The sequence below is a fragment of the Artemia franciscana genome, chromosome 12 (assembly GCF_032884065.1).
Source record: "Artemia franciscana chromosome 12, ASM3288406v1, whole genome shotgun sequence".
NCBI lineage: Eukaryota > Metazoa > Arthropoda > Branchiopoda > Anostraca > Artemiidae > Artemia > Artemia franciscana.
The window spans coordinates 27,421,629-27,439,995 of record NC_088874.1 but is presented as its reverse complement, the minus strand read 5'-3'; the positions used below and the strand labels follow the sequence as shown (position 1 = coordinate 27,439,995).

Genomic DNA, 18,367 nt, shown 5'->3' with positions numbered 1-18,367 from the left:
GAGTGTTAATTGTGAAAAATTAGAAAAAATGAGGTATTTTCAAGTTATGAAGGAGTGATCGGATCTTAATGAAGTTTCATGTTTATAAGGACTGCGTAACTCAGATCTCTTATTTTAATTCTAGAGCGGATCCAGTGTCATTGGGGGGAGTTGGGGGAGACCGGAAATCTTGGAAAACGCTTAGAGTGGAGATATCAGGATAAAACTTGGTGGGAGGAATAAGCACAAGTCCAAGATATGTGACCGAACAGACCAGATCCATTCTCCTTTGAGGATTTGGTGGGGGGGGGGTAATTGAGAAAAATTGGAAAATATGAGGCATTTGTAAAATACGAACGGATTATCGGATCTTAATGAAACTTGATATATAGAAAGATCTTATGTCTCAGGTGCTCTCTTTTCATTTCGAATCGGGTCCGGGGACAGGGGGATTGTAGGGGGGAAACAGAAATCTTGGAAACCGGAAATCTTGGAAAACACTTAGAGTGGAGATATCGGGATGAAACTTGATGGGAAGAATAAGCACAAGGTCTAGATACGTGATTGACATAATTGGAAAGGATCTGCTCTCTTTGGAGGAGTTGGGGGGGGTGTCAATTCGGAAAAATTAGAAAAATTGAGGTATTTTAACTTAAGAACGGGTGACCAGATCTTAATGAAATTTGATATTTAGAAGGAATTCATGTCTCAGAGCTCTGATTTCAAATCCCGACCAGACCTGGTGAAGTTGGAGGGGGGAAACCGAAAATTTTGGAGAACGCTTTGTGTGGAGAGAGTGGGATGACACTTAGTGGGTAGTAAGCAAATGTCGTAAATACATGATTGACGTAACTGGACTGGATCCTCTCTCTTTGGGGGAGTTAGGGGAGGTCCAGTGCTTTGGCGAGTTTGGTGCTTCTGGATGTGCTAGGACGATGAAAATTGGTAGGCATGTCAGGGACCTGCACAAATTGACTTGATAAAGTTATTTTCCCCGATTCGACCATCTGGGGGGGGGGGGGGTTGAAAGTAGAGGAAAAATAAGAAAAAATAGGTATTTTTAACATACGAGTGGGTTATCGGATCTTAAATGAATTTTGATATTTAGAAGAACCTTGTATCTCAGAGCTCTTATTTTAATTCCCGACCTGCATTAAGCCTCTGATTTTCCTTTTAAATCAATCTATGGATACTTAGAATTTTGCTAGAGCTCATGCCATATGAGTTCTTGGCTCTTGGCTATTCCGACCTCGTCACAAGTGCCATATGAGCTCTTAGCTCTTGTTCTGAAAACCTTGTGAAAATATTGTTGACCTTAACTTTAATTTATGAGTACGAAACATGATTATGTGTGGATTTAAGGCCAAAGATTAAACACAGGGAAAAACCTTCACCTTTTCCTTTGCACGATTTAGCAAAGAATGAACTATGTAATCATCAGTGTTACCCCACCCACTCCTTACAATATAGTATCATCTAGTATAAGAAAATGAGTTTTTTGTGAAATATTGTATTTATTTTTAATATTTTTTTTTGTCACAAAAACGACTATATGTAGCAATTTCCTTTAAAATGAGCACAAGAACAGCTCTCTATGATGTTTTAGTGTCAAGCTAGCTGCGGAGATGGAAAAAAAACGGTAAAAAGATGCCACCCATGCAGAATTTACTAGGTTGCAGCAACCTTCCTTGTTTTTCAAGCCAATCAATTTTCCTTATTGTTCAAGGCTAAGAAATGTAAGTTTCCTGTATGGGTTCAGCAAAGGCAATTATACTGGTATATTTTGTGTTTCCATCTGACGCCATTTTTAGGAAATTTCAGGCTATTTACTATTTAGATTGGCAGAAACCAAATTTACAATTCCTGAATAGACTTCATTACTTGACAGTTTTTTTCTTCAAAATACGTTTTTATTTGCGTTTATGGGTTAAGATTCGCTTTTTATTCACTTTCTATTGCTGCAACTGTGATTACATTTAGTTAGAAATTTTTCTGAAAACTAAAAAGATTCCTCAAATCGAAAGCTTTGTCTTTTCTGTTGAAAGGGTAATTTCAAAGAAGAAATTAAAACGAAAATAAAATTTAAAATCTTATTTACAAAACGTATTAAATTAAATTGACCGTAACAATATTTTTGTGCTGAGAAATGCTTTCCACAAAATAGTGGTGTCAGAGATCTGTTCGTTATCACTAGATTGCTTGGATTCATATCTTCAAAATAGAGACAAGTTTTTTGAAAGACTGTTAATAAATATGAAATATCACAATTACTTGTTTTAGAATGACATTCACCACCCTCTGGGAGTATCCCTTATCAAATCATACTTTTCAAGGGTCATTCCATGGGTTAAAACAAACAATTTCTCAAACTTTTGAAACTTTATGAAATATATATCTATATATATAAAAATAAGTTGTCTGTCTGTCTGTCTGTCAGGTGACGTCATGTTTCTGTGTTGACTGACGTCATGAAATTAGTTGTCGTCATTTTTGCTTTGACGGTGACGTCATTAACGGTATTTAAGACATTTGTTCACGACACAAATGACGACTGAGACAGAGGGAATATAAGTGACGACCGGGAACCTCAAAGAGAAATTACAGACTGGGACACCCGGACACAAATCACGACCGGGACACAGAGAATATAAATGACGACCGGGACACAGGGACACAACTACAACGGGGACGCCGGGGGCACAGGCGGGATATATAAATGACGACCGGGACACAGGGATTGTTCGAATAGAAATTACAGACCGGGACACCGGGACACAAATGACGACCGGGACACAGGGAATATAAATGACGACCGGGACACTCAAAGAGAAATTACAAACTGGGACACCGGGACACAAATGACGACCGGGACACAGGGAATATAAATGACGACCGGGACACAGGGACACATCATTAGAATAATGAGGTATAGATCTGAATACGGATTGTTTTTCCCATGGACAATTATATGTTGCATGTTCAAGAGTCAGTAAACCTGACAATCTATTTATATTCACAGACAATGGGACAGCGAAGAATGTTATATATTCGCATGTTTTACGTAGTTAAAAACATATATTTATATCTATCTCTATTCACAGGTGGGACACAGGGACACAACTACAATGGTACGTAACTAATATGGCGCGTAACGACTTACGCGCGCGGGGGGGCTTGGGGGGGCGCGAAGCGCCCCACCAACTAGGTGTTGGGGTGGCGCGAAGCGCCACCCCAACAGCTAGTATATATATAAAAATAAGTTGTCTGTCTGTGTGTCTGTCTGTCAGGTGACGTCATGTTTCTGTGTCGACTGACGTCATGAAGTTAGTTGTCGTCATTTTTGCTATGACGGTGACGTCATTAACGGTATTTAAGACATTTGTTCACGGAAAAATGTTTAATTGTAAAATGACTGAAGAACCTACAATGGCAACAGCCGAGGAAGCTGCTCAAAGAGTTTATGCCAAAAAACTTGCTGCTGATAGAGAAAGTAAGAAAAGAAAGCGTTCCGAGGAATCACAAGAACAGCAAGAAAACAGGCTTGCAGCTGATAGAGAAAGTAAGAAAAGAAAGCGTGCCGGGGAATCACAAGAACAGCAAGAAAACAGGCTTGCGGCTAAAGAACGCAAAACCGCGCAGTTAGATGAAAATCCACCTGGACAGCGAGAGTCAAAACATATAAAAACTGAAAATGATAGCGATGATGATTGGGTTTGGGATTTTGACTTGGATAAGGTCATCAATGCCTACCAGATTTAAGTTAAAAAAACAAAGGTTCGTCGATATGTACTTCATAGTGACGCTGAAAAATAAAGAAGAAAAAGAAAACTGAAAAAAGGTAAAAAACTAAAAAAAAACTAAAAAGAAAAAACACTCAAAGAGAAATTACAGACCGGGACACCCGGACACAAATCACGACCGGAACACGGGGAATATAAATGACGACCGGGACACAGGGACACAACTACAATGGGGACGCCGGGGGCACAGACGGGACACATAAATGACGACCGGGACACAGGGATTGTTCGAATAGAAATTACAGACCGGGACACCGGGACACAAACATATCAAAACTGAAAATGATAGCGATGATGATCGGGTTTGGGATTTTGACTTGGATAAGGTCATCAATGCCTACCAGATTTAAGTTAAAAAAACAAAGGTTTGTCGATATGTACTTCATAGTGACGCTGAAAAATAAAGAAGATAAAGAAAACTGAAAAAAGAAAAAAGGTAAAAAACTAAAAAAAAACTAAAAAGAAAAAACACTCAAAGAGAAATTACAGACCGGGACACAAATGACGACCGAGACAGAGGGAATATAAGTGACGACCGGGAACCTCAATGAGAAATTACAGACTGGGACACCCGGACACAAATCACGACCGGGACACAGGGAATATAAATGACGACCGGGACACAGGGACAAAACTACAACGGGGACGCCGGGGGCACAGGCGGGATATATAAATGACGACCGGGACACAGGGATTGTTCGAATAGAAATTACAGACCGGGACACCGGGACACAAATGACGACCGGGACACCGGGACACAGGGAATATAAATGACGACCGGGACACTCAAAGAGAAATTACAAACTGGGACACCGGGACACAAATGACGACCGGGACACAGGGAATATAAATGACGACCGGGACACAGGGACACATCATTAGATTAATGAGGTATAGATCTGAATACGGATTGTTTTTCCCATGGACAATTATATGTTGCATGTTCAAGAGTCAGTAAACCTGACAATTTATTTATATGCACAGACAATGGGACAGCGAAGAATGTTGTATATTCGCATGTTTTACTTAGTTAAAAACATATATTTATATCTATCTCTATTCACAGGTGGGACACAGGGACACAGCTACAATGGCGCGTAACTAATATGGCGCGTAACGACTTACGCGCGCGGGGGGGCTTGGGGGTTTGCGAAGCGCCCCACTAACTAGGTGTTGGGGTGGCGCGAAGCGCCACCCCAACAGCCAGTATATATATGTAGATTGACCAGATTGGAACCATAATTGTAGTTCTTTGGCACAAAAGTGCTGAAATTCGTTAAAAAAAATGATTACAAAAATCTCTTGTTACGAAATAGATTAGAAGTAAGTTAAAAGACACTAGGTGCATCCGTGTTGTCAAACAGATATATCAGCAATATATTAGGAACGACTGAGTTGAAACTTTCAGGGAATGTTCGGCTGTATTAGAAGACGCTTTGTGCGTCCAGGCTGTCAAAAAGGGGTATCTGCAATATCTCACGAAGGGCTAAGGGTATTAAGTTGAAACTCTTAGGGGAAGTTGAGAGGAATATAAACTAAATTAAAATAGACATAGAGTACATGCAGGGTCTCAGTAACGGCTAAGGGTAGGAAATTGGAACCTCCAGGTAATAGTAGTAGTAGTAGTAGAACAATTTTATTGAAAATAATCATTTTTATATAATAGTACAACAAAAGCGGAGCTTGCGAGGATGTGCTAAAATAAAAAATAAAAAGAGTATGGAGCATGAGACGATTTACCGAAACCAACATAAAAATAAACAACAAAACACTAAAATATAAACATACAATACAATATACGGGTATGTTCTACCATTTGGGTGGTACCACCCAATGGTAAATTGTGTTAAGTTTTACATGGATGCTTAACTTTTGTCCTATGTTATGGATTCATTCTAATAAAGTGTTTAATATTTAAGAATATATATATACACTAACATATAATATCTATAATAAATTCATAAAATATTTCTTCCGTTTCGTGCTAAGACTGCATGTAGATCTCTCGTATGTCGCTTAAAGGTTTGGAAAGTTTAGTTTCAAAGATCACATACACAATATGTCGCGTACCACGCGTAGATGAAGTGTGCCTTGAATCGTGCAAGGAGGCGTGTCTTGAAAGAAGTATGCTTACGGGTAGTACAGAGTCTACCAAATGGTAGGAGAACAAGTGACGTTGCAAGACGTCCACCAGATGGTAGAGAGAGGGTGGCTCCTCGTCAAATATCAAGATGTATCTACTCAAATAAAAATCATATTACCCATCATTGGAAGTTCATTCAATGTTTTTCTTCTTGATTTTCCTTTAATTATCAAAAAGAAAATAAACAAAGAACTTTCACTATGCTATGGTTGATCCTTGGGGGAATAGAGAAGCATAAGGGCTCTTCGCCCGAAGGGATTCTCATAAGTATCAACTTAGTCGTCAAAATTAAGAGTATGTGCATCGTTCTCATACGTGTCATAGTTTCATGGCTTTAGATTAATAAAATAAAAGTAAATTGAGAATTAAAAAGTAATTAAAATAATTAACAGCAATTAAATCATTTAAATAACAAATTAAAAACTAATTGAAAAATATTAATTAATTAATAAATTCAAAATGATTTTGTTAAAATTTTTCCTGAAAATTCTGTGGGTGACGGAAGGGGGCCTTAAACAAGATTTTGCGCTGGGCGCAAGAGAGGCCAGTATCGCTACTGCTGACAAGTGTATATATTTATTAAAATAATATTTAAGCTTTGCCTGAGAATTAAGATTACTCACGTTGAAAGTTTTATCTGTTCGGTGGAAAATTCCATGTCAAAGAAATGAAATTGTAACGAAAATAAGTGCATTTTAAAATGAATAATATAATTGATTGCCACAATAATTTTGTATTGAGTAATGTTTAGCCTAAGAAAGCGGTGCTGCCATTCCAAAAAAAAATTATTAATGATTTTTTGATCTTTTCGTCACCGCTAGATGGCTTGAACTCTACCGAACCTACAGGAGTCCCCTCGCCCATCCACTGTGGTAGCTGTAAGGAATACATTGTTGAATTTATGATTATTACGGAGCAAAGAAAAATTGGAGAAGACTCAAAACGCATAATTTCTGTGAAAAATAAGGAAGATCATATAATGATGAAATGATAAGAATATCATATAATGATGAAAATAATGAAGATCATATATTTTGTTGGACGTTTTCCGATGGCTCGTCTTGATTGCCTTAACTCTCCCTGCTAAGTCTTCCTTTACTATTGAGAATCACTCACTAAAAGCAACTGGAACGTTAAAGCAATGTCTTAAAAAATAGAGATTGTACAATTGATGTGACAACAGTGAAGGAATAATGGTGTTATTTAATTATGACTTTTAACTGTTCTCGGTAAAATAGAATGGAAAGAAATTTTCAGAAAAATGCAAAATTTGTAATAAAAAATTTAAAATATGTTAATACAGACTGATTGGAACACCTTGGAAGGAGAGTAACTATTCAAAGTAAAAAAAAAAAAAATCAGACAAAATGAAGTAATTGTCATGAATTTTGTAGCGCTATAAAATGTAGAACTAACACGAACGTACTGTCACATAAATTTTCAATCCAGAAACTGTCTCGGAAATACTGGAGGGAAATGCAAGCGCGCAATAGCTCTCCTACTGTTATAGATCCTAGGAGGCAGGGAATTATAAGTTACATAGTTTTTCAAACATAACTTAAAGGTTAGAGGAAAGAATTTTTATTCCTCTAGATTTGGGTGGGTTCCGGAAGCCAAATTTCGTTAATGGTAATTAATTATTTGTTATTAAATATCTATATCATATATATTTATGATAAGCAAAACAGAATAACATTTCATGTTCCTTCATAACATAAAACATGAATGTGTTAATACAATCAACATATTAACGCACTTAACAGTAAGATTCATATTAATATAATGCATAATAAGATATTTTAATCTATATATAGTAATATTAATACAACACTAGCTGCAATCTAATAAAGAACCTTTGGTCCGTAATAACCAAAAATTAAAAAATACTTTAAAGTAAACGGATAATGGGAAAAAATTGCCAATTGTAGCCAATTCAGGTTTGGTAACTATTATTCCGATTAGTCTTAATTATAATAATAATAATAATAATAATAATAATAATAATAATAATAATTATTTATTTATCACCCACTTCACAAAACAGAGGTTAAGTGGAGTAAATACAAAAGAAAAACAGCAAAATTAAAACAAGAAACAAAGTTAATCACATACAGAAAAAAGACGGATAAGGCGATGAAAACATCCTAGCCTATAGAGCGCTTCAATAGCTAGCTTGGCAGATAATTTTTCGCGAACACCAGTAATATCTGTCGCACAATACTTTTTTAGCCAGTTTTGTATTCCGGTAAGAACGAGGCAGATATAAAAGAAATTTGCAGTACCGGTAATAATTTATATGGATATGTTTTAGATCACTGGTCAACAGAAGTGGCCGAATACCATTACAGAAGAGTACAGAATAATCCCAAAAATTTGAACATAACCGAGTTAGCGCTCTTCTCCTATAGCGTCCACGATTTGCCACAACCTTAGAGTAACCGAGCCTCAGCTTATCACTAATATCTTTGACAGCACGAGACCAGAGAGCATTCATAGAATCGCAAACTGTTATACCAAACCAACGAAACGATTTAACACGATGAATACTAAAACCACCGCAGTATAGTGATTCTGAACAATTATTACCGTTGAAAACAAGAAACTCGCACTTGTCAATATTTAGGTACAGGCCGATATCGCGGAAAGCAGAAGTAACTGACTTCACTGAACGGGCAAGACCAGACTCAGTTTGACTAATCAGAAGACGGTCATCCGCATAAGCCAGATATGAGATATCAGATGGTCCTAGTAGGCATGTAGTCGATATTTTTGATAACACGTCTTCAATACAAGCATTAAAAATATACGGAGAAGGTAAAATATTATTTTAAAAATAGCCTGAAAACCCCCCAAAAAAATGTCTGATCAAAAGGAATTGTACACCATTGGAATGTTCATGGTGGATAACTTTGTATAGGAAACTTACAGTACCCTGGCTTGAACAGCAAGGAAAATCACTTTTTTGCATTGGTAGCACCGATTCGGCCTCTTTTTCCCCCTTTTTTTTACTGTTAGCGGGGCACTGGAACATAATAGACAGTTGTTTAAGGACTCGGTCAAAGGAAATTACAATATCTAGTGTCTTGTGTAATTAACAAAAATATTTTTTTAAATGCAATGCATCTTTTTGACAAAAACTGCATCTTTATATGATATAATGCATTTATGTTATTTGAAACAAAGAGATATAATATCATAATCAATTGATTTTGCTACCTGATTGTCTGAAATGACGGCAAGTATGCTTTTAATTAATGCATATCAGCATAAAAATCCAAATAATAATGATAATATCAAAGAAACAAGCTTCGCGTTATGTTGTGTTTTAGAAACTAATTAATACCAAATTACACTAATTACCATTTATGAAAATTGTCTTTTAGCGATGATTACATGAAGGTACGCACACCGAAATTTAGGGATTTAACGAAAGTTCTTTCTTATATGTTTGAATTAATAAAAAATACTTTCTTGGGTGGAGAAGTTTGGTTATTATGCCCCTTGTCCCCTTATAACGCTCAAAAAGGGTTATACAGTACGACATGATTGCACGAACAATACGTGTAACTGGGTTGGACACCTTGGTACATACTAATGCCTCACGTCTTAAAATTGCTAATGGGTATGAGTGACAGAAGTGTAGAAATAATAGAATGCAGATTAATAAAGTATGTAGAGCCTATGATGGGTTTTGTTGATTTCAGTTATAGTTAACTTATACCTGAGTTACGGTTACTTCTAGTTAAGTTTATTGGTGCAAGAAGTTCTAACTTTACCAGACAGGATGGCTGAATTAATGTGTTTGGCTAGTCCTTTTCATTCCTTCCTATAGAATTTTCGGAATGATCGCAGGAGATCCCCATCCCCTAAATGAGGGATTGTCAATGACTGTAGGATAAAGCAGTATGTGCTAAGGTAAGGTATTAATACCGTTATTTTTGCTAATGTTTTCATTTCAGTTCCTTATTCAGTTTTCCATTAGACTTAGTTTTAGACTTGAATTTATCACTAAGCAATTGGCTGTCTTTTTTAATTCTTGTCGTTTTTTCGCCAATAATTTTTGCTGATGTTTTCCGTTTAAATTCCTTATTCAATTTTCCATTAGACTTAGTATTAGACTTGAATTTGTCGCTAAGCAATTGGCTGTCGTTTTTAATTCTTGCCGTTTTTTCGCTAATTATGTTTGCTGATGTTTTCCTTTTTAACTCCTTATTAAATTTTCCATTAGAATTAGTATTAGACTTGGATTTATAACTAAGAATTGGCTGTCTTTTTCAATTCTTGCCGTTTTACCAATTATTTTTGTTGATGTTTTCCATTTCAATTCCTTATTCAATTTTCTATTAGACTTAGTATTGGACTTGAATTTATCACTAAGCAATTTGCCGTTTTTTCGCTAATTATTTTGCTAATGTTCTCCATTTAAATTCTTTATTCAATTTTCCATTAGACTCAGTATTAGACTCGAATTTATCACTAAGCAATTGGCTGTCTCTTTTAATTTTTTACCGCTTTTTCGCTAATTATTTTTGCTAATGTTTTCCATTTCAATTCCTTATTCAATTTTCCATTTGACTTAGTATTAGACTCGAATTTATCACTAAGCAATTGGCTCTTTTTTAATTCTTACTTTTTTCCCTAATTATTTTGCTTATTTTTTTTAATTTGTAGCATTTTGAAAATTGGCCAAAAGATCTTCCTATATGTGCGCATGCCGAAAAGTCGAATACAGCTGCAGTAATTTTATTTGCTTCGTTATACCAGAGAAGTGTCCATATTTGTCATGTGGCGAGAAAGGAAGAAATCGAAGTAATAAAGATGGCAAAATTAAAGGTGAGATAAGAACATTGAACATATTACTTTGTTACCTTTGGCTTACCCAAGTATCTCGGACTTACGGTTTTTTCCTTAGTCTATTTGTTTGTGTATATAATTATTGCCTTAAGCCAAGGCTGTATCCAGGGATGGTGGGGGTACTAGACTCCAATCCCCACCCGAAATTATTGCTGGCTCGTGAAAACATAATTAAAATGCATATAAACACATTTTTGATGCGTTTTTAAAGTCATTTGACCCCCCCCCCCCGAAATTTTTGTCCAACTGTAAAAATGTGACGAAAATGCAAATAAATAAATAAATTTTTATTGTTATAATTTTTATTTATTAATAATTTTATTAATAATAATTTTATTAATTAATTATTATTAATTTTTATTATTAATTAATTATTAATTATTAATTATTAATTATTATTATTAATTATTATTATTAATTATTAATATTTTATTATTAATTAATAATTTTATTAATAATTTTTATTTATTATTTTTAAATAAATAAATAAATAAATAAATTTTTATTGTTATAATTTTTATTTATTAATAATTTTATTAATAATAATTTTATTAATTAATTATTATTAATTTTTATTATTAATTAATTATTAATTATTAATTATTAATTATTATTATTAATTATTATTATTAATTATTAATATTTTATTATTAATTAATAATTTTATTAATAATTTTTATTTATTATTTTTAAATAAATAAATAAATAAATAAATTTTTATTGTTATAATTTTTATTTATTAATAATTTTATTAATAATAATTTTATTAATTAATTATTATTAATTTTTATTATTAATTAATTATTAATTATTAATTATTATTATTAATTATTATTATTAATTATTAATATTTTATTATTAATTAATAATTTTATTAATAATTTTTATTTATTATTTTTAAATAAATAAATAAATAAATAAATTTTTATTGGGGCTTTAAAGTCTTTTTGGACCCTCCACTCACCCCATAATTTTTGTCCGACTCGTAAAAACGTAACGAAAATGCATATAAATAAATTTGATGCATTTCAAAGTCTTTTTGAATCCTCCTCCTCATAAAAATTTCTGTCCGACTCGTAAAAACGTAACTAAAACGCATATAAAGGAACAGTCTATGCGTTTTTGTCTTTTTCAACCTCCCCCTCTCTCGAAAGTTTTGTTCGACTCGTAAAAATGTAACGAAAATGCAAATAAATAAATATTTATGCGTTGTTCAAAGTCTGTTTGCCCCCTCTTCCCCCCCAAAAAAAACAACAACAAACAAAGTGAAAAGAGGAAAAGAAAACATTGTGACTTCTTAACAAACAAGCAGGAACTACACTAAAATAAATCAAACAGTTCGTGGTAACGAACTGTAGTAAGGAGCGACCCGGCTCAATAGTAAACAAAACTCTAAAAAACGGAATTTCGATGCTAAAATATACATCAAAAGAATCGGATTTCCAGGCTGATTTTAAATATATAAGTTTCATCAACTTTAGTCTTTGTCATCAAAAGTTACGAGCCTGAGAAAATTTGCTTTATTTTGGAAAAAAAGGGGAAACACCCCGTAAAAGTCATAGAATCTTAACGAAAATCACACCATCGCATTTGGCATATCAGAGAACCCTATAGCAAAAATTTCAAGCTCCTATCTACAAAAATGTGGAATTTCGTATTTTTTGCCAGAAGACAAATCACGGGTGCGCGTTTATTTGTTTGTTTGTTTTTTTTTGTTTTTTTTTTCAGGGGTCATCGTATCGACCAAGTGATCCTAGAATGTCGCAAGAGGGCTTATTCTAACGGAAATGAAAAGTTCTAGCGCCCTTTTTAAGTGACCAAAAAATTTGGAGGGCACCTAGGCCCCCTCCCACGCTCATTTTTTCTCCAAAGTCAACGGATCAAAATTTTGAGATAGCCATTTTGTTCCGCATAGTCGAAAACCATAATAACTATGTCTTTGGGAATGAGTTACTCCCCCACAGTTCCTGGGAGGAGCTATGTGGAAGGATCTTTCCTTGGAGAAATATGTCATGGGGGAAGAGAAATTCAATGAAAAGGGCGCAGGGTTTTCTAAAACTACTATAAAAAAAAAAACATTGAAAAAATAAACATGAAAAAGTTTTTTCAATTAAGGAGAAAGTAAGGAGTAGCATTGAAGTTTAAACGAACAGAGATTATTATGCATATGAGGGGCTCTAAATATACTTTAGCATAAATAGCGAGATATTTAGGAGGAGATAAATACCTCGCTTTTTATGCTAAAGTATTTTTAGTAATTTCAACTATTTACTCTACGGCCTTTCTGATTCAGGGGGTCATCTTAAAGAATTGAGACAAAACTTACGATTTAGTGTAAAGAGCGAGGCAGTAACGAGGGGATAAACCTCCTAATATACATAATAAAAATGTAAGAATATAGAAGTTTGTTACGTAAGTTAATTCTTAAGTTATGTATATTTTTTACTAATAGAAACGTTAGTTAAAAATTAAAAGTTATAGTTGCCTTTTTATGTAAGCGAAAAATTGGAGGGCAACTAGGCCTCCTTCCCCACCCCTTATTTCTCAAAATCGTCTGATCAAAACTAAGAGAAAGCCATTTAGCCAAAAAAGGAATTAATACGCAAATTTGATTTTAATAATCTGTTAATCTGATTCAATACAAAAAATTCAATAAGATTGGACAAGTCCTATGGTTGAGAGCCAAAATCAAACATGCATTAATTCAAAAACGTTCAGAAATTAAATAAAAAAACTAGTTTTTTAACTGTAAGTAAGGAGCGACATTAAAACTTAAAACGAACAGAAATTACTCCGTATATGAAATGGGTTGTCCCCTCTTCAACGCCTCGCTCTTTACGCTAAAGCTTATAATTGTTTTAAAAAGCAGAATTGGGTCAAAGAGTCAAACTTTAGCGTAAAGAAGGGGGCGTTGAAGAGGGGACAACCCATTTCATATACGGAGTAATTTCTGTTCGTTTTAAGTTTTAATGTCGCTCCTTACTTACAGTTAAAAAAACTAGTTTTTTTTTATTTAATAACAAGTAATAACCAGTTATTCTTGTTAATTTCTGTGTGGTTTTCATTTTGTTTTTATTTAATGTGTTTTTGTTTTTTTTTTTGGGGGGGGGGGTTACAGTTTTAGAAGGGTTTTAAGAAAAAATATCCACATTGTCCAGAATTATGTACTTGAATTGCTGAATATTCTTTAGTCTATCAAAAAATAGACATAGTCAAATTGGCTTCCAAAACATCATACACTACTTGATGACAATTTTGTTTTCAATTTGGGATTAATAATCGTTTTCATCCTTCCTGGGAGGTTGTAAAGAAGGTAGCTTTGAATATATTGGAATGGAGAAGGAGTGTGCGTAGCTGTGTTGGTCCCAGGCTGCTTGAGGCTGTGGTAGGGTGTTGGCAGTAGTAGTAATAGTAGTAACATTGTGCGACCGTAAATGCATGAGTCAGTTATGCGTTTTGACGCTAAAAACTAAAATAATATAAAATGGGGCTTGAACAGCTTCTAAAATAATCATATATCGCCACCTGTACAAAATACCCTTATGCTTCTAAATTTCAGTCTAATTTTAGTAACGGTAATTTTAGTAATTTAGTTAACGGTAAAAAAGCTCAGTGTGCCCTTTCTCACTGGGCTGCATGGGTCGTATCCCTTTGGAAACATGGTTTTTGAACCGGATAGGTTACAGAAATTCAAGGATAAAAAATTCCTCCTTGGAAAAAATTCAACTAAAAAATGTACTGATGTTTAAGGTGCTAATTATTCTCCTTATGTTTAAAACTGTTCATAAACTATTTTATTATTAAAGTTTTTAATCATAAAATTATTAATAAAGTTTATAAAACAATTTATTTTATGATAAAATCAAAGAAATTATTACTAAAATTTTATTTTAAATCTTAAATTTTATCCTGTTGAAGTAAAATTATTATTAAAATTAATTTTATTTAAGTTCATCAATAAATAGGGCGATCATATGACACTTTTGACACTTTTTGCCTCCTGTCACCCTCATTTGAAGTATTCTTGCGCAGTCTGGTACTACGCGCTCACCAAAGCACAAACAGAAAAAATACAGATAATACAAAAACACCCTTAAGAATAATATACGGTTAAGGCAAGCTCCCCACCACTCTGTGCAGCAAAAGTTTAAACAGCTGGGAGGAGGAATACTTTGTGCAGAAGGTTTTAAGGCTCTTTCTAATTCTTGATTTTCTCCTTTTTTCCCCCCATAATCCCATGCCCTGACCCCCCGAAAATCACCGGATATGCACGAAGAAAAGTCATGTTCTTTTGTTTGTGGATTCTACCATGACAGATATGGAAAATCTTTCATGCCTTCGTTGTGGGAAGGTAAAATACAAACAGGAAGTGAAAAATACCCTGTTATCCCTCTTTATTTTTTATTTTGTGTACTTTCTTTTAATTTCCCTTAGTGCTTTCACTATTAACTTGTGTAGTTAAGTTATTTTGCTTCATCATGACAATAGTTTATTTAGCTACTAACCTTGCTATTTTAGCCTTCATATTTATTTGACCAAAGCACACACTCGGCTATTTGAGCTTGTGAGTAGTCGTTTTTAAATAACACATTCCTTTATTTCCCCAAATTAATAGTGAAAAATGTATAAATGACCCGTGTTCTTCCTTGATTTTACCATTTTCCTTACGCTACAGAAGCAGGAGATTGAAATGACAAAAACTTAGTTTTGAGAACCATCTAAGCCATCATAGCTCTAGATAGATGGTTTAGAGCTATTATGGCTCAGTGGACTGATCTTTGAATAATGATACATGGTCCAGGGGTCGATCCCATTGGTCATTGGGCCAACACAACAACCTCTGTAGTCGAGAAGGGTAGTCAGTCAATAAGTTTCATAATAATTCATATTATGTAATATTACTTTTTTTCATAATAATTTTTTTTTAATTTGTTTTAATTTATTTTTTTTATGCCACCTCTTCTCCTCTCAGTGGCATTACATTTCAGAGCTTTCCAGAGAAATATATAAAATTTAGCTTCAAATATAACAGATATAAAAGGATTTCATTATCCTTTGTATAATATTTTATTCTCACTTTTAAATAACAGCCAAATAGTGGTTTCGTATTATTGGAGTTTTGTGAAATAATTTCACCCATAAAAATATGCTATAGTGCAGAGGGAAGTTCTCTCACCACAGGAAGTTTCCGATTGCGGGGGCTAATTTTTTATTAAGATACCTTTTTCTTCCCCGATAATACCAATTCACCATTTTTATTAACATACTTTAATGCCATCCCCTGCCTAAACAATAGCTCATTTTAATATAAAGAAAATCTGTCTATACTAACATACAATTAAATCAACTAAGCTGAAATGAGGACCCATTTTAATTAATTAACAGTAAAAAGTTACATTAACATTAATTAGTATTAACAAAATTTCTCATCAGAACATACAAATTAACTTTACAAACAGTTCAAAAATAAAGAAAAAAAATTAAATTTATAATTTGTAATTAAATTATGGAAGGTGCCGGGTGGGTGACGAAGGGTGCTGGGAGGTTGCCAGGAATGAGTGAACACCGGGTGCTGGTGCCAGGAGGTGCCGGGAGGGAAGAACCCAGCGTGCCGAGCCGGGGCGACCCTCCAACAGATTGACTCTAGTTCAGCATTGTAGAGTGACATGAGAGGTGTATTATGAGTGGGAGATGGTAACGTCGGCAATCAAGGGGGGGGGGGGGGGGGGAAATTAATGCCAGGATTTTCTTCTCACTCAATTGGACTATCTGTCTTGGCTTTTTCTACAATTAGCCATGACTTGATGCCCACTACTTCTCCAGTTTAATTCAATTTTGAGTCTTGGGCATTTTGTGTCGTGGGCATTTATACGCATTTTGAGCCGTGGGCATTTAAAGTCGTGGGCATTTTGAGTTGTTGGCATTTTTCGTGGGCATTTTGAGTCTTGGGCATTTTGAGTGTTAAGCCTTCTAATTTTTACTGTGATCAGTCAATCATCAATTTAGGTTTAAAGTTGAAGATAGCCCCATCTAATTGGGCACATACCAACTTCGAATTTGAAGGAGGGGTTCTGCCCGTGCCCCTAAAAATCTGGAGATTTTCATAACCATGTTGCAATTTCGTGCATTTTTGTTATTTTTTCCCGCCTTTGATCTTCAAAATTTATGATCATCGCCCAGCCCAATAAATAATTTTTTACATGAATTTTGAATGACGTACATTATTGCTGCCTTTGTCTTACGTGTGATAGGCATAACACGCTTGCGTTATACTATACTTATATATATATATATATATATATATATATATATATATATATATATATATATATATATATATATATATATATATATAAATCCCAATCAAGGCCGTAATCTAGGGGAGGGGGTCTAGGAGGCTGAACCCCCCAGGTTTTGCTGACTCGTGAAAAAGTACCCAGAATGAATAAAGACGAAATTTGGATGCGTAAGCCCCCCCCCAAAAAAAAACAAACAAACCTGCATACGATCTTGGCCCCCATGCACTATTTTGTGTATACTTTTTTATTACTCCATGGGTTTATAGATTTTAGAATCATTTTTCTGTAAAAAAAAGTTAAATAATGGATTTTTGACACATAAGGATAAAGATATTGTATTTCCAATGATCGCATGCGTTGAATTTTCTTGCGCGTACTGTTTTAGATATAATATAGTGATTTTACAACATGTTCAGTGCTTTTTAAACTATTTGCCTTTCTTTTTTAGTGTCGAAGTTTACCACTATTTGTGCTGCAATCGCTAATGCATACCCCTCATTGAGTTGGCTTTATAAAAAAAAGGGGGGGATCAGTTGACTGACTATAGTTCCTTACCTTTTTGCAAATGCTTGAACTGCTTCAATCAGAGGCGGAGCTTCACATTTTTATTGGGGGGCCAAGGGGGGAAGTATTAAAGTAAGTAACTAACTTACTGCCAACTACGACCTCTATTTTAATAAAAATAAAACTTTAAAACTACAAAAGATTTATAAGAGCTGGATTATTTATTTTAAATTTGCTCCCCTAACATTTCTGCGCCCGGGTGAATGCCCCTCAACCCCTTTCCTCTAAAACCACTTGTAGGGAAAGGTGTGTTAGAAAACTTTCGAAAAACATAAGCCTAAATATGTTTTAAAACGTCTGAAAATTCTGATGATTCTATTTCTAATTTCCTCCCCCCCCCCTATCCCGCCAGGAGAAGGAATAGTCTAAGAAAAAATCAAGTTTTTTTGCTGAATGAGGCAATCACAAATATAAGCCAAAGCTGAGGTTGGACCATTAATTTGGTCAAAGTTGAGCTGCTTTCACTCTTAAGATTGTCTTTACTTTCTGTTATTGCGTTACTATAAGAAAACGTAGATGGATCAAATTCCTGGTCAAATTTGAATTTACTCGTCTGGGACCGGGTTTTATAGTCCCTAGAGAACAAAGAAAATTACCCGCTCTATTACCCGCTATGTAAGTAACACTCTCTTGCATAATGTTATTTGGTGCATGACTGGAATCCCTTGAGTACATTGGGAAATCAATAGACGTCTAGACGTTACAACAGCGTCTAATTGTTAAGAAAC

The 18,367-nt window shown here is 34.4% G+C and overlaps 1 protein-coding gene across 1 annotated transcript in view; it reads left to right on the top strand.

Annotated features, from left to right (window-relative positions):
• LOC136033939 (multifunctional protein r-like) overlaps positions 1 to 18,367 on the top strand; it is a 248,362-nt gene that overhangs the window by 187,581 nt on the left and 42,414 nt on the right. Inside the window, exon 23 of the mRNA XM_065714958.1 lies at positions 10,594 to 10,755. Coding sequence (XP_065571030.1) covers positions 10,594 to 10,755 — 162 coding nt within the window. The remainder of the gene's footprint in view (positions 1 to 10,593; positions 10,756 to 18,367) is intronic.